The sequence below is a fragment of the Phocoena sinus genome, chromosome 16, assembly GCF_008692025.1.
Source record: "Phocoena sinus isolate mPhoSin1 chromosome 16, mPhoSin1.pri, whole genome shotgun sequence".
NCBI lineage: Eukaryota > Metazoa > Chordata > Mammalia > Artiodactyla > Phocoenidae > Phocoena > Phocoena sinus.
In genome coordinates, this window is record NC_045778.1 from 59,695,026 (window position 1) to 59,714,367 (window position 19,342).

The window sequence follows — 19,342 nt, forward strand, 5'->3', positions numbered from 1 at the left end:
AGAGTTGCTGTAGCGAGTCAGGGAGCTAGAGGTGATCTAGAGGAACAGGAAGGCAGATTCTCTGTCCTGGGGGGAACCTGTCTCACCTTCTAGCCCTGATAAGACAGGCAGAAGGAGATGCCCCCATGTCTAGGTAGGAGGAGAATGACTCCCTTTCCCTTCCTGCAGGTCCTTGGTAGCAGTGCTGAGCTCCAGGATGGATGAGTCATGTGAACAGGTGACATGCTGAAGACCCCTTCCTCCAGGAAGCCTTCGTTGACTGCTGCAGGCCACAGAGGCCCCCACCTCTGAGAGCTGACAGACACTTGGTTCAGATTTGGTGGTTCTCTGACGGTTTGTCCCTGAGATTTGTTCCTGCACCTTGGCCCTCCATCCCACCTCCTAGGTCCAGTCTGTGTTCATCTAAAGGCCCCCCAACTTTATGTGTCCAGTAACTGAACAGTCTGGTGTTCTTGTTCTGAGCCTTTGTCCCAGCGCCCCTTGGATCTGACTGAGAGCAAAGGGTCAAGCGCTGGGATTCCTCATCTCACTTCATTTATTCAGTCATCCATCCACTCCATAAAAATTCTTTTTTATGGAGTTTTACTGTGTGCCGGGCGCTGAACCTGGTGCTAGAGAAATTGGAACTTAGGGCTACCTCGCCCCGGGCCTGGCACCCAGGGAACTCACCGTTCTTGCTGCACAGTTTTTCTTGTTTTCAGGACCAAGTTCCACTGTTGGTGAGAGGAATAAACCCAACCCCTGGAGCCTCAATCTCTGCCGGATATTTGACCCCAACTCGGGCCCAGGGACCGCCCCCCCCGGGCCCCCCTCGGGCCGCGGAGGACTAGTGGCAGCCGGGAACGCGGCGCACCGGGGGCCACATCTGGCTGAGCGGGCGCGCGCGTGTCACTAAGACGCTCATTCACCGGCGCAGCTGTCACCATAACAACCGGAGCGAGGGAATCCTGGCGACTGCTGGGGGCGGGGGCGGCGGTTGCGCGAGGGACCCCGCGGGGGCTGGAGCGTGGCGACCCTGGCAGACCCACCACCGCGGCAGCGCCCAGCACACCCCGCGCTCCTCGGAGCCCCGCTCCATGCCGAGCCGCCGGCGGGAGGGCGCCACTCACGTTGCAGCCTCGGCCGTCCCCGCGGGCGGGGACCCAGCCGGCGCCGAGCCGCCGAGACTCCGGGCAGGCCGAGCCGCTGAGCGCCCGCTCCGGGAGCCCTGACTCTATGGCCCCGGGGGAGCGCGCCGGAGCCACCGCGCCGCCCGCTACCAGCCAGAACCGGAGCGCCAGCGGGAGGAAGAGGGGAGCCCCGGGCGCCGCCAGCCCCGGCCCAGGGGCGCGCCCGCCGCGGAAAATGGCAGGCAGGTAGAGGGCCCCCGCGGCGGGCAGGCCCCGCCGAGGACCGAGGAGCCCGGAGACTGGGAGGAGAGGAGCGGCCTGCCCGCCCCCTGCCGCAGCCCCACCAGGGCCCTCCCCCGGCGGCGCGCGCGCCGGCGCGCGCACACACTTGCACACCGTACCTCCTCTGCTGCTCAGCCTCGCCTGCCCCCCGCGAGCGCCGAACCCCCTGGGCCCGGATGCCATGGGTAACAACTTCTCCAGTATCCCCTCTCTGCCCCGAGGAAACCCGAGCCGGGCGCCACGGGGCCACCCCCAAAACATCAAAGGTAAGGCTCTGCCGGGGCCGGGCGCAGCTGGAGGACTGGGGCGCAGGCGGAGGGGCAGGGAGAGGTGGAGAGGTGTGGCTGGCGAGGCCGGGCAGGTGCCACCTGTTGTGCGTATTTGGAGATGGGAGATGCACCTCGGCCATGGAGGTGCGCTGGAGGTGGGGGGCTGCTAGTGATGACGGTGAAAATCAGGGAGGATGGTGTTGCGTGGGGTCTACGCAGTTCTCCCAGCCAGCACCAGAAACGTCACTGGAGTCCCCTCAGGCCATGATGCTAGGCGAGCGTGCAGGGGTGAGGAAGGGCATTTGCCAGGTGGGTAGGGGAGTGTGGCAGGATGCTCAGGCTGGCCAGCTGTGCTTCCCAAGGGAAGCACCATTGTCTCCTTTTTCATCTGCCCATGGCTGGAGAGGTGATGCTGGAAGCACTAGTTGCGTTTCCGATTGGAGGGTCTTAAAAATCCAGGACAGATTAACAACAGCCTGGAAGACGGGGCCAGAGCCGGTGGCCTCTGGAGTCCTCTGCAGCTACTGACTTTTTGTATCCACTGAATCAGGTTGTTTTCTGGTTCCCCAAAGGCTAGATGTCCAGTTGAAACTCTAGAAAGGAGGGCCTGGGAGCCTTGAGACAGAGTAACATTTACCGAGAAGGTCTTTGCCCTCCAAGTCCCTCGACCCACCCAGCACCCTCAGGGAGGCCCCAAGCCCTGTTCTTGGCTTTAACTCTTCAGTGCTGTCTCTGACCTTTGGAAGACACACCTGGGTCCTCCCAGGCCCTCAGAGCCCACAGATTCCCTTCGGGAAGCTCCTTTTCTTTCACCCTCAAAACCAGCCAACACTGAATGGGCATTCTTATGGCTAAGAGTCAGGAAGGGAAGCCCTTGGGCTTTCACAAAGAACAAGCCACTTCTTGAGACCCACCCCCTCTGACCGCCAGCTTATGAGAAGGATACCAGTAATGCCCTTTGACAAAGCATTGAAGTTTACAAAGAACTTTCACAAATACCTTTTCAAGTGGGCAAGGAAACTGCTCTGGGGAGTCCTCAGAGCTAATCATGCCCATGTTACAGTTGAGGAGAACGAATGCTTGTTTCACGTTCCCAAAGCCAGAGAGGCAGAGCTAGGCTGCGGACCTGTATCTTCTGACTTGGAATTCTGTCCTCTCTTTTGCTGGACAGTTAACCTTCAGGAGTCGGGGAGAGGAGGAGAGGTGGGACCGCCGTCCCGCATTCTAACTCCAACCCTTTCAGAACTTCAGCTCTCACTTGGCTCAGGAAAATCAACGGGTTTGTTGTGTCTTTCTGGAAATTAATATGGCGGTACCTGTCAAGACCTTTTAAAATATCATCTTCATTGACCTTGTGATTCCACCTGAAGAATTGATCCTAAGAAAATGGAAATGCAGGCAAACACTTATGTGCTAGGCCTAGGATGTTCATGGTAGTGTTGTTTATACTAGGAAAACAACCTAAATGCACTGAAATCATGGTGGATCCACTTGGTGGAGTATTATGCAATCTTTAAAATAGTATTTTTGAAGAATATTTGATCACTTGGGGAAGTGCTCACAGCAGCATAATGACAGTTGTAAAAAGCAGCATACAAAGTTGTGTAGACTGTAAGAGCCCAATTTTGTTAAAATGTTATGAATGCAAAAGAAAAAAAAAATCAGACAGCCCTTGAAAGAAAGTTTCTCAAAGGTTAGCAATTGTTTCCTCTGGGTAATGAGATCACATAAGATTTTTTCTTTTCTTTTTTATATTCTGCTCTTTTCTAAAATTTCTACAATAAACAAGTATTATTTTTTATAATCAGCTGTAAGTATTAGGTGTATGAAGACTGTTTCTGAGCACTGAAAACAGATTTCTAATGATGGAGGAACCCGTGGTTGTCATCCAGTTCAATGTCCTCCCTTACAAGGGAGAAGAATGAGGGAAAGGGAGAGTGAATTGACCAGTTACTCAGTGGGTCAGTCAAGAGAAGGTGGCAAAGCCAGACTAAGTCCTTCAAGGGCAGGGGTTAGCTGGGGACCAGTGAGTTGACTTGGTGCTTGAATGCTCACCAACTGCCCCAAGAAGGCTGTGCTCCATCCATGACCCTAGGAAGCCCAGCAAAGGCCTCCATAATTGCACCCTTTTAACCTAAATTGGGATTGTGGGGATGTGAGGTCTCTGTGGCTGGGGTCTTTGGCAAGGGATGGTGAACAGGAGAGGGTCTGAGGCCCTCCCATGTCCCTGCTCCCACCCTAGCCTCCTCCTCTGCCTGAATCCCCACGTATCTGGCCTGGGAAGGCCCCTTTTTGCTGCCTCCCTGGTTTACAGAGATCAGTTCTTATTCAGTGGGAGTAAATGGTGGAGAAATTCTCCCTGCCAGCAGTCTCCCTCCCACTGCCCATCTCCCTTCAGGCTCAGCTTACCAGAATCCACTCTCCTCTGTCCCTAACCACAAACCTAGGTGGCCGTGAGAATTTTGGTTCTGCTCCTTCCAAGCCTGAGATGGAGGATCAGAGCATGCCGTGAAGGCTGCCCATGGGTTCCTTCATCCAGGGTCCCCTTATCCTGCTTCTCAGCCTGACTTTTCCCCATCCTAACAGAGCCATCAATTTTATTCTGTGATCGTTTTAATGTTCACTCCAAGTTCCTTTCTAACTGTATCAGCATTGACCTAGGAGTCTTCTCTGATACATCAGTGGTCATCCAGAATTCCATCCCCATTTTATTGGTATGACCTTGATACTGGCTGTGATTCCAAGACTGTTCACCCTGAGTTCTGCTGGGACAGCTTTCAGCTCCTTTTCTTATCAGTGTGCATCCAGAAATTTGCTGGTGGGAGGCAGGGAACTCTCGATTTTTTTTCTCCTTCCATAATTGCAATCTATTGATTTCTCACCATTTTAATTAAAACAACTGGAAAGGACCTGGCATAACAGGGACCCTGAGACTCATTAGAGATCTAAGATCGGTCTGGCTGTCAGGCTGACGTGAAATGAGGCTCGTCCGTCACCTGTCAGGTGGTAGACTTCGGTCTTCTTCCTGAAGACACACTGACCTCACTCCACTGCTGGTGATTCCCACTGGGGTCTGAACAGTGTTGGTCTAAGAGTGTCCACGGGAGAGGTCCAAGGTATAGCTCTGGGATTAGGACCAACAGACAGTTAGGAGGAGCTGCCATGTGCCTGGGTCAGAGGTGAGGGCTCATGACATCTCTGTAGATTCACAGACTGAAGATCTACTTGATAAGGTAAGACGGAGGGAAGGAATGGAATCAAATGCTAGGTTGGATTGTTGAAATCCCAGATATGTGTGGGCAGAGGTCAGAAATGGGGGGGTCAGGGAAGAATTTGAGCTGGACGTGGAAGGAACTGTAGAAGTTGGATTGATGGCAAGGGGTGCAGCGAGAGTCCTAGGGTGTGGAGAGGAGGGTAGGGCAAGGGATGTGCAGCAAAGACTTGGAGGTGGGATGAGTGAGTGTGTGTATGTATTCTCAGTGATGGGCACAGGGTGACTGGGGTAGGGGATTCATGTGTCATGGAGACGAATACAGAGAATGAAGATCTTCCTCCTTCCCCATCTCTTTCTGAGTGCCTGCCTGCTTGGTGCTAAGTGTTGGGGGAAAGGTAACTAGGAAAGCCTGTGGGGAGGACGACTCAGTCCCAGTGGTCGCCCATAGACGGGGGTTGGATAGGCCACCTCCTATCATTGTTTTTTTTTATTGTGGTAAAATTCACACAACATAAAATTCACAATTTTAACGTTTTAAAGCGTGCAATTAACTGGCATTTAGTACAGCCACACTGTTGTGTAGCCACCACCTCTGTCTCGTCCCGGAACACTTCCATCACCCCAAAGGGAAGCCTGTACCCATGAAGCAGTCACTCCTTATTACTCCCTCCCCTGAATCCCTGGCAACCACTAATCTGCTTTCTGCCTCTAGGCATTTGCCTATACTGGACATTTCATATAGATGGAATCATACTAGATCTGTTCTTTTGAGTCTGATTTCTTTCACTTAGCGTAATGTTTTCAAGGCTCATCCGTGTTGTGACGTGTATCTTCTTTCCCTTCTGTGGCTGAATAATGTTCCATTATATAGATATGCCACGTTTTGCTGATCCACTTGCCAGTTGATGGATATATATTTTTTTTGCGGTACGCGGGCCTCTCACTGTTGTGGCCTCTCCCGTTGCGGAGCACAGGCTCCGGACGCGCAGGCTCAGCGGCCATGGCTCGCGGGCCCAGCCGCTCCGCGGCATGTGGGATCCTCCCGGACCGGGGCACGAACCCGTGTCCCCTGCATCGGCCACCGGGGAAGCCCTTGATGGATATTTTTGATGGATATTCAGATTGTTCCACCTTTTGGTTATTGGGACTTTTGTGCTGTGAAGATGTGTGTATAAGTTTTTGTTTGAACACCTGTTTTCATTTCTTTGGGGTATATACCAAGGAGTGAACCTTCCATCTTTTCAAAGCTGGTGCTTTTGAATTGGACATTTCACAAAGCCGCTGGTTGTGACAGATGTAGGGAGGTTGTCTCCGTCCAGCTTTGGTTGGGTGTGACACCAGCCAGACACCTGTTGTCTTCAGTCTCTTTTCCACGGCAGGCAGAGGGAGGAGCTTCTAAGGTTGGCCAAGGAGCTTTGATTCTTTGAGGTGGACCGGTGTGAGCTACAGGAACTTTCTGCAGACCCTGAATCTCCTCACTGCTCCCTGAGGCCAGGGGTGGGGGATGCATTCTCCTAGGACAAGGGCCTAGCCATTTTCCAGCCTTCACAACCTTGCTGCTACTTTCCTGATCTGGGTCCTCCTCCCAGATCTTGCAGTAGCTGGCCTCTTTGCCTCCCATTCCTCCTTTGATGCCAGAGGGATCCTCCTAAAGTATGCCTTTCATCTCGCCCGTCCCCTATCAACAGTCTTCAGTGTCATGACCCAGCCTGCCATAATCGGAAATTCAAGGCCTCCATTCTTTGGCCAACCCACAGATATTCCCACAGCCCTTGTCTGGGCTCCTCCCGTAGTTGTCATGACACTTGCAGGTTAGGTGAGCTCATCCATCTCTCTGCTCCCAGCAATGCAGCAGACAGACCTGGAACGGTGAAGGGGTGGGGGCTGGTGGCCTCCTCTGCCTCCCACAAGACTTCAGAGAAGCTGGGCTGAGACAGCCCCCATGTTGAACCTGGAGCATCTGTCCTGCACACCCTGTTGGGTTTTCATTCAGTCTGACCTTTGAACCCTATATTGTTAATCATAAAAAATAATATTTATAACAGCCACCATGTGTTGGGTGGTTACTGTGTGCCAAGTACTTCCATGTAGATTATTTCTATTAATATCCTACTGACAACCTGCTGAGGGGGAGGTATCATTGTCACCATTTTATATATGGGGAAAGAAAGGCTCAGAGAGGTTAAGTGACTAATCCCAGACCACACAGTTAGTAACTGATGGAGCTGGGATTCAAACCCAGGTCTGTCTGACTTTAGAGTTCACTCTTGTGACCACTATGTATCTTGCCCTTATAGAATTCACTTCTGGTGGGCTCTGTCTTCCATTGTAGGAAAGGAACTGGGGAGCAATCTCCTGGCCTCAGGACAGGGCCCCAAAGGAGGGAAAGGGAGTACCATGGGGTTCCTGATGCTCCTTCCCAACCCCTGCCCCTTCCACCTCCTCTGTAGGGCTTTGAGCCATGTAGACCCTTCAGCCAGTAGTCATCAGACGCTTTCAAGGGAACTCTCTGTTCCTTCGGGCCAGTGTTTCTCACAGTGCAGTTTTTCTACTGCCTGCATCAGCAGTAGCATCGGCTGGAAAGCACGTCTAAAAGGCAGGTTCCCAGCCCCCAGGCCAGGTCTGCTGTCTCAGAATACCTTGGGGATGGGGCTCCCCAACCTGCATGTGGAACAAGAGCCCCAGCTCATTCTGATATACCTCAGAGTCTGAGAATTATCCAGGCTGTGGGGCCTCAGAACAGACCCACTCTGGCACTCTTGGAGTTGGTGAGATCAGGCTTCTCAGAGGAGGGGAGCCTGAAGCTGGATGGAGATTTGGAATGGACCTTTTCAAGGGCATCTTGGTGAGGGCATGGCAGCAAAGGCGCGGAGGCAGGAAAATGCAAGGTGTTGACAGAGACAGTGAGCGGTCCCTCCCACCTGGGATGTGGGACCCCCCAGTGGGGAGATGAATGGATCAATCTTTGAAGATAGACTGATGTCAGATCTTGCAGGGACTTGGATTCCAGGATGAGTTTAGGTCGATCCTGTGGGCAGTGGGAGCTATGGGTGGCTTTTGAGCAGAGGAGTGTAGTGATTTCCTTTAAACAGCAGCATCAGCAGAGGAGGGGAGGGGAGGGAACGAAGCATTCTGAGCTGCTGGGAGGTTAATGGAGCTACAGGGCTTCTGTCCTAGGCCAAGCTGAAAGGGCTGGGTGGGACAGCCAAGTTGACGACCTCATCTAGGCTTTCCCGTGGGTGAATCTGGAAGCATTTCTGACCAATGGCTATGGTCAGCAGGGCTATTGCACATCAGGAAAAAATAAAAGGATTTTTAAGAAGTACAAGTCCTGATGCTGGGCACTATGCTAGGTTCATTCACATAGATTAATTCATTTAGTCTCTCAATAAATGTGAAGTAGGTATTATTATTCCCATTTTATAGGTGCAAAAACTGAGACTCATGTATGTTAAGAATGCTGTCCAGAAACAATAAGCTAGGAAGTGGCAGAGCTGAGATTTCTATCTAGGACACCAAAGCCCATGGGGGAGAAAATTGGCCTCGGGGGGAATTTCTGCATACTGGGGCTTTCTTTTCCCTGACCCTCTGAGATGGCATGTGCCCACTTCCAAGATGTGCACATTGAGGCCCAGGCATTGGCTCTAAATCACAGAGCACAAGATGGTGACAGTACGGGCAAGGGCAGTAACAAAAGGAGGAAAAGGCAGGAGGAAGGAGGACAGGAGTGGGGCACTGCCCAGGGGATGCCAGGGATGCCTCCATCTGGATATGCCAGCTGCCTGGGCCTGTTTCCTGTTGGTTTGTGACTCTCTCACTCCTGGTCCTGCACACCCAGGGGCTGGAGGCTGAGGGGCTGCTTCTCCCTGATCTGGTTGCTTTGGCAACCCTGGGCAGGATGCGAGTGGTCTCCTTGGTAACGCCTGGGAAAACTGCCTGCAGAGCTGGAGGGAAGTGGACTGGCCAGCGGTCAGGCTGGGTGGCACAGGCAGAGCCAGGCCAGACCGGGCCACTGAGACTGCAGGCCTGTGGTGAAGGTCAGGCTTATGGAATAGCCCAGGCAGCCTGTTGGCCATTCCCCGGTAAGCCAGAGTCCAGAGGTCCTGGGGGCCTGGGGGCCTGCCTGGTGAGACCAGAGGCACTAATGGGCCAGCCCAGGAAGTGGGAGGAGATGGGGGTGAGGGTGGGAAGTGAGGAGAATATAGTTTCTGGATGACAGATCCAGCTACAGGGTTTATTAAAAGATGTTTATCAGAGGTCATTACCCAGATCCTGCTGCTGTGGAGCGCGGGGCAAAGAGAAAAGCAGGTCTAGAAGAAGAGGAAGAGTCACAGGCAGGCAGGTGGAGTCTTTGGCTTTCTCTCTGCTCTCGCTGCAGCTCTGGAGTAGGCTGGGCTCTGCGCTGGGCTCCAGAACTGAAGTTCTCCCAGGGTGAGAGTTTGGGTTCCAGGGATGCTCTGATGCGGAGGCTCATTCTGTTGTTTAACAAACATGCTAAGCATCAATGATGAGCCAGCCGTTCTCCTAGGCGTGAGGATACGGCGGCACACAAAAAGATGAGGGCTCGCTGCCATGGAGCTTTCCCTCCATGGAGCTGGGAGCAAAAATGGCAAATGAACAAATGAATCGGAGTATGATAATAATTACTAACATATTATGTGCTAGATAGAGACTGTGCTAAGCTCTTTTCACCTATTATCTCATTTAACCTTTAAAACAACCATGTGAAGTAAGTGTGATTATTAGCCCCATTTATAAACTGAGGCTTAGCGAGGTTAAGTAACTTGCCCAAGGTCATGTGGCTGGTATGAGTCAGAGCTGGGATTCTAGCCAAAATCTCTCTGACTTTGGCGCTACCACTAAAAAAACCCAAAACCCCAAAAAAACCCCTTTTCATTTAGTACAGTTTTAGATTTACAGAATTATTGCAAAATAGCAGAGAGTCTCCACATAGCCCATGCCCAGTTCCCTCCATTATTAACATCTTACATGTGTATGGAACGTTTGTGACATTAACGTACCAATACTGATACGTGGTTATTAACTAATGTCTATACTTTACTCTGATTTCCTCAGTTTTCCTTCATGTTCTTTTTCTGTACTAGGATCCCATCCGGGATACCACAGTCTATTTTTAGCTACCACATTATATATATATATATAATTGTGTTTTCTTATGCTCCTCTTGGTTGTGACAATTTCTCACACATTCCTTGTTTTTGATGACCTTGATAGTTTTGAGGAGTGTTGCTTAGGTATTTTGTAGACTGTCCTTTCACTGGGATTTTTCTGCTATTTTCATGATTAGACTGTGGTTATAGGTTTTGGAGAGAAAGGCCATAGAGGTGAAGTGCCGTTTTAGTTGCATCATCTCAACGGTGTGTGTTCGCAACATGATTTATCACTGTGAATGCTGACCTGAATCACAGGCTGAGGTAGTGCTCGTCAGGTTTCTCCACTGTAAAGTTCAAGGTGCATTTTTCTCCCCATATTGCGCTCTTTGAAAGGAAGTCCTATGTGCAGCCCACACTAAGGGGTAGAGAGTTATGCTCTACCTCCTTGAGGCGGGGGGCACTACTTTAACTGTTCTGTCAACTCTTTCTTTAGTTCCTTACCCAAGCAGTTACATTTGAATAAGGGCTGTGAAAAAGAAGACCAGGGAACTTGTGGGAACCTGACCTGGTCTTGGGGGTCTGGGAAGTGAAATGACCAGGGAAGTGACCTGAAAATGAGTAGGGCTCGGCTTCGTGTTCCTGGGGGTGCTCCTGCCATGTTGGGTGTGGAACTATTCATTTAGCATCCCTGACTTTTTAAAAATTATTTTTATTTTTTTAAATTCTTAAAAAAATTTTTTTTATTGGAGTATAGTTGATTTACAATGTTGTGTTAGTTTCAGGAGTACAGCAAAGTGAATCAGTTATACATATATCCACTCTTTTTTTTTTAACATCTTTATAGGAGTATAATTGCTTTACAATGGTGTGTTAGTTTCTGCTGTATAACAAAGTGAATCAGCTATACATATATCCACTCTTTTTTTTTAACATCTTTATTGGAGTATAATTGCTTTACAATGGTGTGTTAGTTTCTGCTTTATAACAAAGTGAATCAGCTATACATATACATACATCCCCCATATCCCCGCCCTCTTGCGCCTCCCTCCCACCCGCCCTATCCCACCCCTCTAGGTGGTCACAAAGCACCGAGCTGATCTACCTGTAGCATCCCTGACTATTAAATGTCACTGGCGAGCTTAAATGTCACTGTCATTAAAAAAATAAATAACTCTTCCCATATTTTTAAAAGCACCCCAGAGGGGGCAGTACCACTCCTAGTTGAGAGCACTGAGCTGGGTGTGGAGGGCACATTGAAGGTTGTTCCTGGAAGGGGCCTAGCACAATCCCCTGTTGAGGACGGAGCTGGGTGTTGGATCACCGCTGCTGCTGACTCAGGGGCTGAGTCCCGGCTGTGTCATCCCAGCCTTCCAGGCCACGGAACTTTCAGGAGAAAATCATTAAGTGGCCACTGCCTTGCCTCTCTGTCCATGGAGGCAAGTTGCTGGTCCCACAGGCTGTCTGTGTGTCGGCGGGGAGGCAGGAGGAGGAGAGAGGACCCTCTTGGGATGATGGGAGAGGGGAGGGAAGTATGTCTACTGGCTTTTCTGGATGGCCTTCTTGGCCTCTCTCGCCCCAGAATGCCATGCTGGCTGCTCCAGAGGTTGAGGTGGGGACAGGAAGGGGAGAACATTGTCAGGGGTAGGTGCTGTCTTATGATTAGGGTGGTGGCACTTCCACACGCTCCTGACTTTCACCTTCACCTTTCCCCTTGGCTTGCCCCAGCCTCTCCCTGGCATCTACTGAAACGCTGATCTTCTCCACAGAATGGGACAGTGTGTGTGTCCAGGTGCCCCTGAGAGTGAGGAGAGGAGGCACTTTGCCCTGATCAGAGTTGAGTGAAACTGAGAGGATGCTCCAGGTGATTCACTTGATGTGTCAGTGCCCTCTGTGCTGGGCCTGGTGCTGGGCATGGAGAATTGGGAGGTGAGTACTGGGCATCGTCTCTGCCCTTGAGTTGCTCATGGCCCATGAATCGCTCATCCAATTCAGACATCAGTCCATAGCGGCAGAAGGGTCCTGGAGCCTTTCTTCTCTGTGTCTGCTTTCCTTTCCTTTTTTTACCCTATTCTTCCCAGCAAATGCTCCCTTTGAATACATTCTCCATGAAGGGAGAGGACTGGCAGGTGGTCAGGTGTGTGCATGGGGCTGATGGAAGGGGTGGTAGCCACTGACTTCCAACAACAGACCCAAATCAGAGGTCATTTTGTCCTACCTCCTTTCTCAGCTCAGATCTGGAGTGCTCAGCCCTGGAGAGGGGAAGTGACTTGTCCAAGGTCATACAGCTGGATTGAACCAGGTGCTAACGAGGTCTCAAGGCTCTGACATTGCTGGATGATGCTCTCAGGATTTGGCAGAAGTTAATTCCAGAGGGACACCCTAGGGGGACGAATGATCGTGCCATGATCGTGCTGTCCCGAGGGGAACTATTGAAGGGTTTTAAACGGAAGAGTGACAAGATCTTTTAGATGCCTTAGGAAGCTCTGGGGCAAGAGAGGGGCAGGGGAGGGCCAGGCAGGAGGCTGCTGCAGTCTTCCAGTGGAGGAGAGGTGTGGCTTCTACCGGGCAGGGCAGTGAGCAGCCAGGCAAGTAGATTGATTTGGGAAATCCTTGAGAAGGTCGACTTGAAGATTTGGAAGTGGAGAGGGAGATGTAGAGGAGCTACTTGTACTGACATGTGTCAGAGGATTCTGACTTCTGGGGCAGTGGTCAGTGAGGCACCCAGGTGGCTTGGCTTGGAGGAGCTTGGCTACGCACTGGGAGGGTGGGCCTCTTGGGAGGTCGGGGGTGAGCGTGCTGATGTGTGAGTGTTCCCTTGAGAGCCGTGTCCCACCCAAGGCCTTGAGGTCTTAGAGCCAGGAGGAGAGACAGGTGAGCAGGGCAGGGCTGGCCCTGAGCTCCTGGCTCTACCCTACCCCCTGGGACATCACTGATAATTAACGTCCCCTCTGCCTGTCACAGGTGGCTCCCAGGTGGACAGAGGTGGGGCCCTGGCACCTGTGTCGTGATGTGCGTGTGGCTTCTGCAGGCCTCCGAGCCAGGGCCTTCAGTCCCAACCTAGCCAAGCTTTCTCAGGTGGCTCCTTGCTCCCCGTGGGTGCCAATTCCCCCAGCGTACACACACAAACCGTAACAGGTGGCCATAAATCAGCCCAGACAGGCCAAGGCTGCTCTGGTTTTCCCACAGTTGAGATCAAAGCCCCAGACCCTCACCCTGGGGCTCAGTACTTATTAAATTATTAAACTGTCAAGGGAAGGGAAAGCAGGAAGGACTGGATGGATGGCCATAGAGTAAAAGCAAATGAGGAAAAGTGGCTGAGAAATGAGGCAGCAGGTGGGAAAGGGGAAGAGAGGAGAGAAAAAAAAGCTCTTTGTCTTTGTCCTGAGTTTAGAGACTTCCCAGAGCTGTGAACCTTGCATCTGAATATCCTCCAGCAGTTCCCTCCTGCTTCCTCCTGTGGGATCTCATTGGGGTCCCATGACCAGGATTCATAGCCCCACTTTACAGAGGAGAAACTGAGGCCCAGATTGTCACAGGATTATGAAAGCCTGTACTTCTGAGTCCTGTTCCAGCCTCTTTCTGGGCCTCTTCACGGGCCCAGAATCAGCATTACCTTAATACCCATTCTTGACCCTGGCTCTCAGGCTAGACCGGAGTGCGTGAAGAACCCCATCCTGATCCCAGTAGGACCAGCCAGGGCGTCTTCCTGCCTGGAGCCCCCTGGACTCTCCTTTAGCTTCCAGGCATGAAGGCAGAGCTTGGACCCAATAGATTGCCCATCCCTGCCTGAGGCAACAGGTTCTATCCCTGGCCCCACACTCCAGTTGTTTGCAGGAAACAGCCTCTTTTTTCCCACCATCTTTATTGTGGTATAATTGACAAATAAAATTGTAATGCACTTAAAGTGTACAACGTGATGATTAGGTGTATATATATATATATATATATATATATATATATATATATATAATGAAATGATTTCTGCAACCAAGTTAATTAACACATTCATTGCCTCACAGTTACTTTTTCTGTTGCTGTTGCTGAGAATGCCTAAGATCTACTCTTAACAAATTTCAAGTATACAAGTATTATGAACCATAGTCACCATGCTGTATATTATATACTCAGAACTTATTTATCTTATAACTGAAAGTTTGTATCTTTTAACCAACATTTCCCCATTTCCCCCACCCCTAGTCCTTGTCAACCACAAGTCTACTCTATTTCTTTTAATTCAACACCCCCTCATTTTTTTGGATTCCACGTGTAAGTGATACTGTATGGTATTTATCTTTCTATGTCTTTTCTCTGGCTTATTTCACTTAGTATAAGGCCCTCCACATTCATTCAGGTTGCCCCAAATAGCAAGATATTCTTTTTATGACTGAGTAATATTCCATTGTATATATATACATATATACCGTATTTTCTTTATCCATTCATCCATCAACAGACACTTAGGTTGTTACCGTATCTTGGCTGTTGTGAATAATGTGGCAATGAACATGGATGTATAAATATCTCCTGAAGATAGTGATTTCATTTCCTTTGGGTATATACACAGAAGTGGGACTGCTGGATCATATGGTAGTTCTATTTTTAATTTCTTGAGGAACCTCCATACTATTTTCCAAAATGGCTGTATCAATTTACATTCCCACCAAGAATGACAAGGGTTCCCTTTTCTCCACATCCTCATCAATATTTGTTATCTCTTTGATTATAGATGTCCTAACAAGTATTAGGTGATATCTCATTGTAGTTTTGATTTGCATTTCCCTGATGATTAGTGATGTTGAGCATCTTTTCATGTACCTGCTGGCCATTTGTATTTCTTCTTTGGAAAAATGACTATTCAGGTCCTTGCCCACTTTTCAATTGAGTTATTTATTTATTTTTTGGTATTGAGTTGTAAGAGTTTTTAATTTTTTTGGAAATTAGCCCCTTATCAGATATATGGCTTGCAAATATTTTCTCCCATTCCATAGGGTGCCTTTTCATTTTGTTGATTTTTTCCCTTGCTGTGCAAAACCTTTTTAGTTTGATGTAGTCTCACTTGTTTATTTTTTCTTTTGTTGCTTCTGCTTTGAGTGTCAAACCCCAAAAATCATTGCTAAGATCAACGGCAAGGAGCTTTCCGCTTATGTTTTCTTTTAAGAATTTTATGGTTTCAGGTCGTACATTTAGATCTTTAATTCATTTTGAGTTGATATTTGTACATGGTGTGCGATGAGGGTCCATTTAATTATTTTGCATGTGGATATCCAGTTTTTCCAGCACCTTTTATTGAAGAGACTATCCTTTACCCATTGTATATTCTTGGCACCTTTGTTGAAAATTAGGTGACCATATATCTGTGGGTTTATTTCTGTGCTCTCTATTCTACTCCATTGATCTATATGTCTGCTTTTTATGCTAATAGCATACTGTTTTGATTATTATAGCTTTGTAGTATAGTCTGAAATCAGGAAATGTGATGCCTCCAGCTTTGTTCTTCTTGCTCAAGATTACTTTAGCCATTCAGGGTCTTTTGTGGTTTCATACAAATTTTGAGATTTTTTTTTATATTTGTGAAAAATGCCATTGGAATTTTTATAGGGATTGCATTGAATCTGTAGATTGCTTTGGGTGGTATAGACATTTTAACAATATTAATTCTTTCAATCCATGGACATGGGATATCTTTGCATTTATTTTTATCTTCTTCAATTTCTTTCATCAATAGTTTATAGTTTTCCTTGTACAGATGTAAAGATTTGGCTAAATTTACCCCTAAGTATTTTATTCTTTTTGATGCTCTTGTAAATGGGTTTGGTTTCTTAATTTCTTTTTCAGATAGTTTGTTGTTAGTGTATAGAAACACAACTGACTTCTTTATGTTGATTTTGTATCCTGCAACTTTACTGAGCTCATTTATCAATTCTAACAGTTTTTTGATGGAGTCTGTTAGAGTCTTCTGTATACAAGATTGTGTCATCTGCAAACAGAGACAATTTTGCTTTGTCCTTTCTGATTTGGATGCCTTTTAGTTCTTTTTCTTGCCTAATTGCTCTGGCTAGGACTTCCAGTACTATGTTGAATATGTTGAAGTGGCAATAGAGGGCATCCTTCTCTTGCTTCTGATCACTATTAGTATGATGTTAGCTGTGGGCTTGTTATATTTGACCTTTATTATGTTGAGGTACATTCCATCTATACCTAATTTGTGGAGAGTGTTTATCATGAAAAGATGTTGAATTTTATCAAATGCTCTTCATGCATCTGTGATTGATGATCATTTGATTTTAGCCTTTATTTTGTTAATATGTTATATCACATTTATTAATTTACATATGTTGAACCATCCTTGCATCCTAGGGATAAATCTCACTTGATCATGGTGTATGATACTTTTAATGTGTTGTTGAAGTTGGTTTGCTAATATTTTGTTGAGGATTTTTGCATCTATCTTCACCAGGGATATTGACCTGTAATTTTCTTTTCTTGTAGTATCCTTGTATGGCCTTGGTAACAGGGTAATGCTGACCTTATAAAATGAACTTGGAACTGTTCCCTCCTCTTCATTTTTTGGGAGGAGTTTGAGAAGGGTTGGTATTAATTCTTTTTTTCAATTTTATTTTATTTTTTTATATATATATATATTTTTAAACATCTTTATTGGGGTATAATTGCTTTACAATGGTGTGTTAGTTTCTGCTTTATAACAAAGTGAATCAGTTATACATATACATATGTTCCCATATGTCTTCCCTCTTGCATCTTTTTTTTTTTTTTTTTTTTTGCGGTACGCAGGCCTCTCACTGTTGTGGCCTCTCCCGTTGCGGAGCACAGGCTCCGGACGCGCAGGCTCAGCGGCCATGGCTCACTGGCCCAGCCGTTCCGCGGCATGTGGGATCTTCCCGGACCGGGGCACGAACCCGTGTCCCCTGCATCGGCAGGCGGACTCTCAACCACTGCGCCACCAGGGAAGCCCTCTTGCATCTTTAATAAGAATTAATTCTTTAAATGTTTGGTAGAATTCACCAGTGAAGCCATCTGGTCCTGGACTTTTATTTTTAGGAGATATAAGAATACTTTACCCAGAAAAGCTGTCCTTCAGAGTTGAAGGTGAGATACAAACATTCCCAGACAAACAAAAGCTGAAGGCGTTCATAACTACTAAACCTACCACACAAGAAATGCTAAAGGAGTTCTTTAAGCTGAAAAGAAAAGATACTAACTAGTAACATGAAAACATATGAAAGTGTAAAACTTCCTGGTAAATGAAAATATGTGGTATAATCCAGGATACTCTAATATTGTAATTGTGGTGTGTAAATCACTTATATCTCTAATATAAAGGTTAAAAGACAAAAGAATTAAAAATAGCTATAACTACAATAATTGGTTAGTGGATATATAATATAAAAAGATGTAAACTGTGACATCAAAAACATAAAATGTTGGGAGAGGGAGTAAAAGTGTTGAGCTTTTGTATGTTAACAAAATTAAGTTGTTTTCAGCTTAAAATAGATGGTTGTAACTATGTTTTATGTAAACCTCATTGTAACTACAAAGCAAAAACCAATAGTAGATACACAAAAGATAATGAGAAAGGGATCAAAACATACCACTTTGGCATCCAGTCACAAAGGAAGACAGTAATAGAAGAAGAAAAGAACAAAGGTTGTGCAAAATATCCAGAAAATAATTAATAAAATGGCAATAAGTCCTTATCTATCAATAGTTACTTTAAACATAGTCTAAATTATCCAATCAAAAGACATAGAGTAACTGAATGGATCAAAAAGAAAAAACAAACAAGGCCCAACAAATTATCCAACTCTAAGGGACTCACTTCAGCTCTAAGGACACATAAGCTGTAAGTGAAGAGGTGGAAAAAGATATTTCAGACAAATGGAAACCAAAAGAGTACAGGGGTAGTTGTACTTATATCAGATAATATAAAGGGATCAATTCATAAGGAGGAAATAACTATAGTAAATATATATATACCCAACATCAGAGCACATAAATATGTAAAGCAAATACTCTGAAGGAGATCTGAAGGGAGTAATAGATAGCAATACCGTAATAATAGGGGACTTCAATTCTCCACTTCCTTTTTTTTTTTGGCCTTGCCATGTAGCCTGTGGGATCTTAGTTCCCCGACCAGGGATCGAACCCACGCCCCCTGTATTGGAAGCGTGGAGTCTTAACCAGTGGACCACCAGGGAGGTCCTCTCCACTTTCAACAATGGGTAGGTCATCCAGAGAGAAACTCAATGTGGACATATTGGGCTTGAACTACACTTTAGACCAAATGGACCTCACAGACATACAGAATATTCCATCAAAAGTAGCAGACTAGGGCTTCCCTAGTGGTGCAGTGGTTGAGAGTCTGCCTGCTGATGCAGGGGACACGGGTTCGTGCCCTGGTCTGGGAGGATCCCACATGCTGAGGAGCGGCTAGGGCCGTGAGCCATGGCCGCTGAGCCTGCGCGTCCAGAGCCTGTGCTTCGCCATGGGAGAGGCCATAACAGTGAGAGGCCCGCATACCGAAAAAAAAAAAAAAAAAAAAAAAAGTAGCAGACTACACGTTCTTCTTTTTATGTGCACACGGAAAATTCTCTAGGACAGATCATATGTTAGCCACAAAACAAGTCTTAACATATTGAAGAAGACTGAAATTATATATCAATTATCTTTTCTGACCACAATGGTATGAAACTAGAAATCAATTACAGGAGGAAATTGGGAAAATTCACAAATACATGGAGGTTGAACAGCCTGCTCCTGAACAATCAAAAGGGAAATTTAAAAAATCTTGAGACAAATGAAAATGGAAACACAACATACCAACGGAATGTTATGGGATGCAGCACAAGCAGTTCTAAGAGGGAAGTTTATAGTGATAAATGTTCACATTAAGAAAAAAGAATGATCTCAAATAAACAACCTAATTTTATACCTCAAGGAACTAGAGAAAGAGCAAACTAAGCCCAAAGTTAGTAGAAGGAAGAAAATAAATGAAAGATTGGAGAGACAATAGAAAAGATCAACAAAACTAAGTGTTGTTTTTTAAAAAAGATAAACAAAATTGACAAACCTTTAGCTAGACTAAGAAAAAAAAGAGGGAAGTCTCAAATAAATTGAGCCATTTATGAAAGAGGAGACATTGCAACTGATACCACATAAATACAAAGAATCGTAAGAGAACACTGTGAACAATGATAGGCCAACAAGTTGGATAACCTAGAAGAAATGGATTAATTCCTAGAAACATACAACCTATCAAGATTGAATCATGAAGAAAAAAGTCTGAACAGGCCAATAATGAATAAGGAAAACTCCTCTTTTCAGGGCAGAGAGAAC

At 47.1% G+C, this 19,342-nt stretch overlaps 1 protein-coding gene across 1 annotated transcript in view; it reads left to right on the forward strand.

Moving 5' to 3' along the window:
* The first annotated feature begins 1,239 nt into the window (after positions 1-1,239).
* Positions 1,240-19,342, forward strand: part of NEURL1 (neuralized E3 ubiquitin protein ligase 1) — an 80,760-nt gene continuing 62,657 nt past the window's right edge. The window contains 1 exon segment of the mRNA XM_032607678.1: positions 1,240-1,657. Coding sequence (XP_032463569.1) covers positions 1,573-1,657 — 85 coding nt within the window. The 5' untranslated portion in view covers positions 1,240-1,572.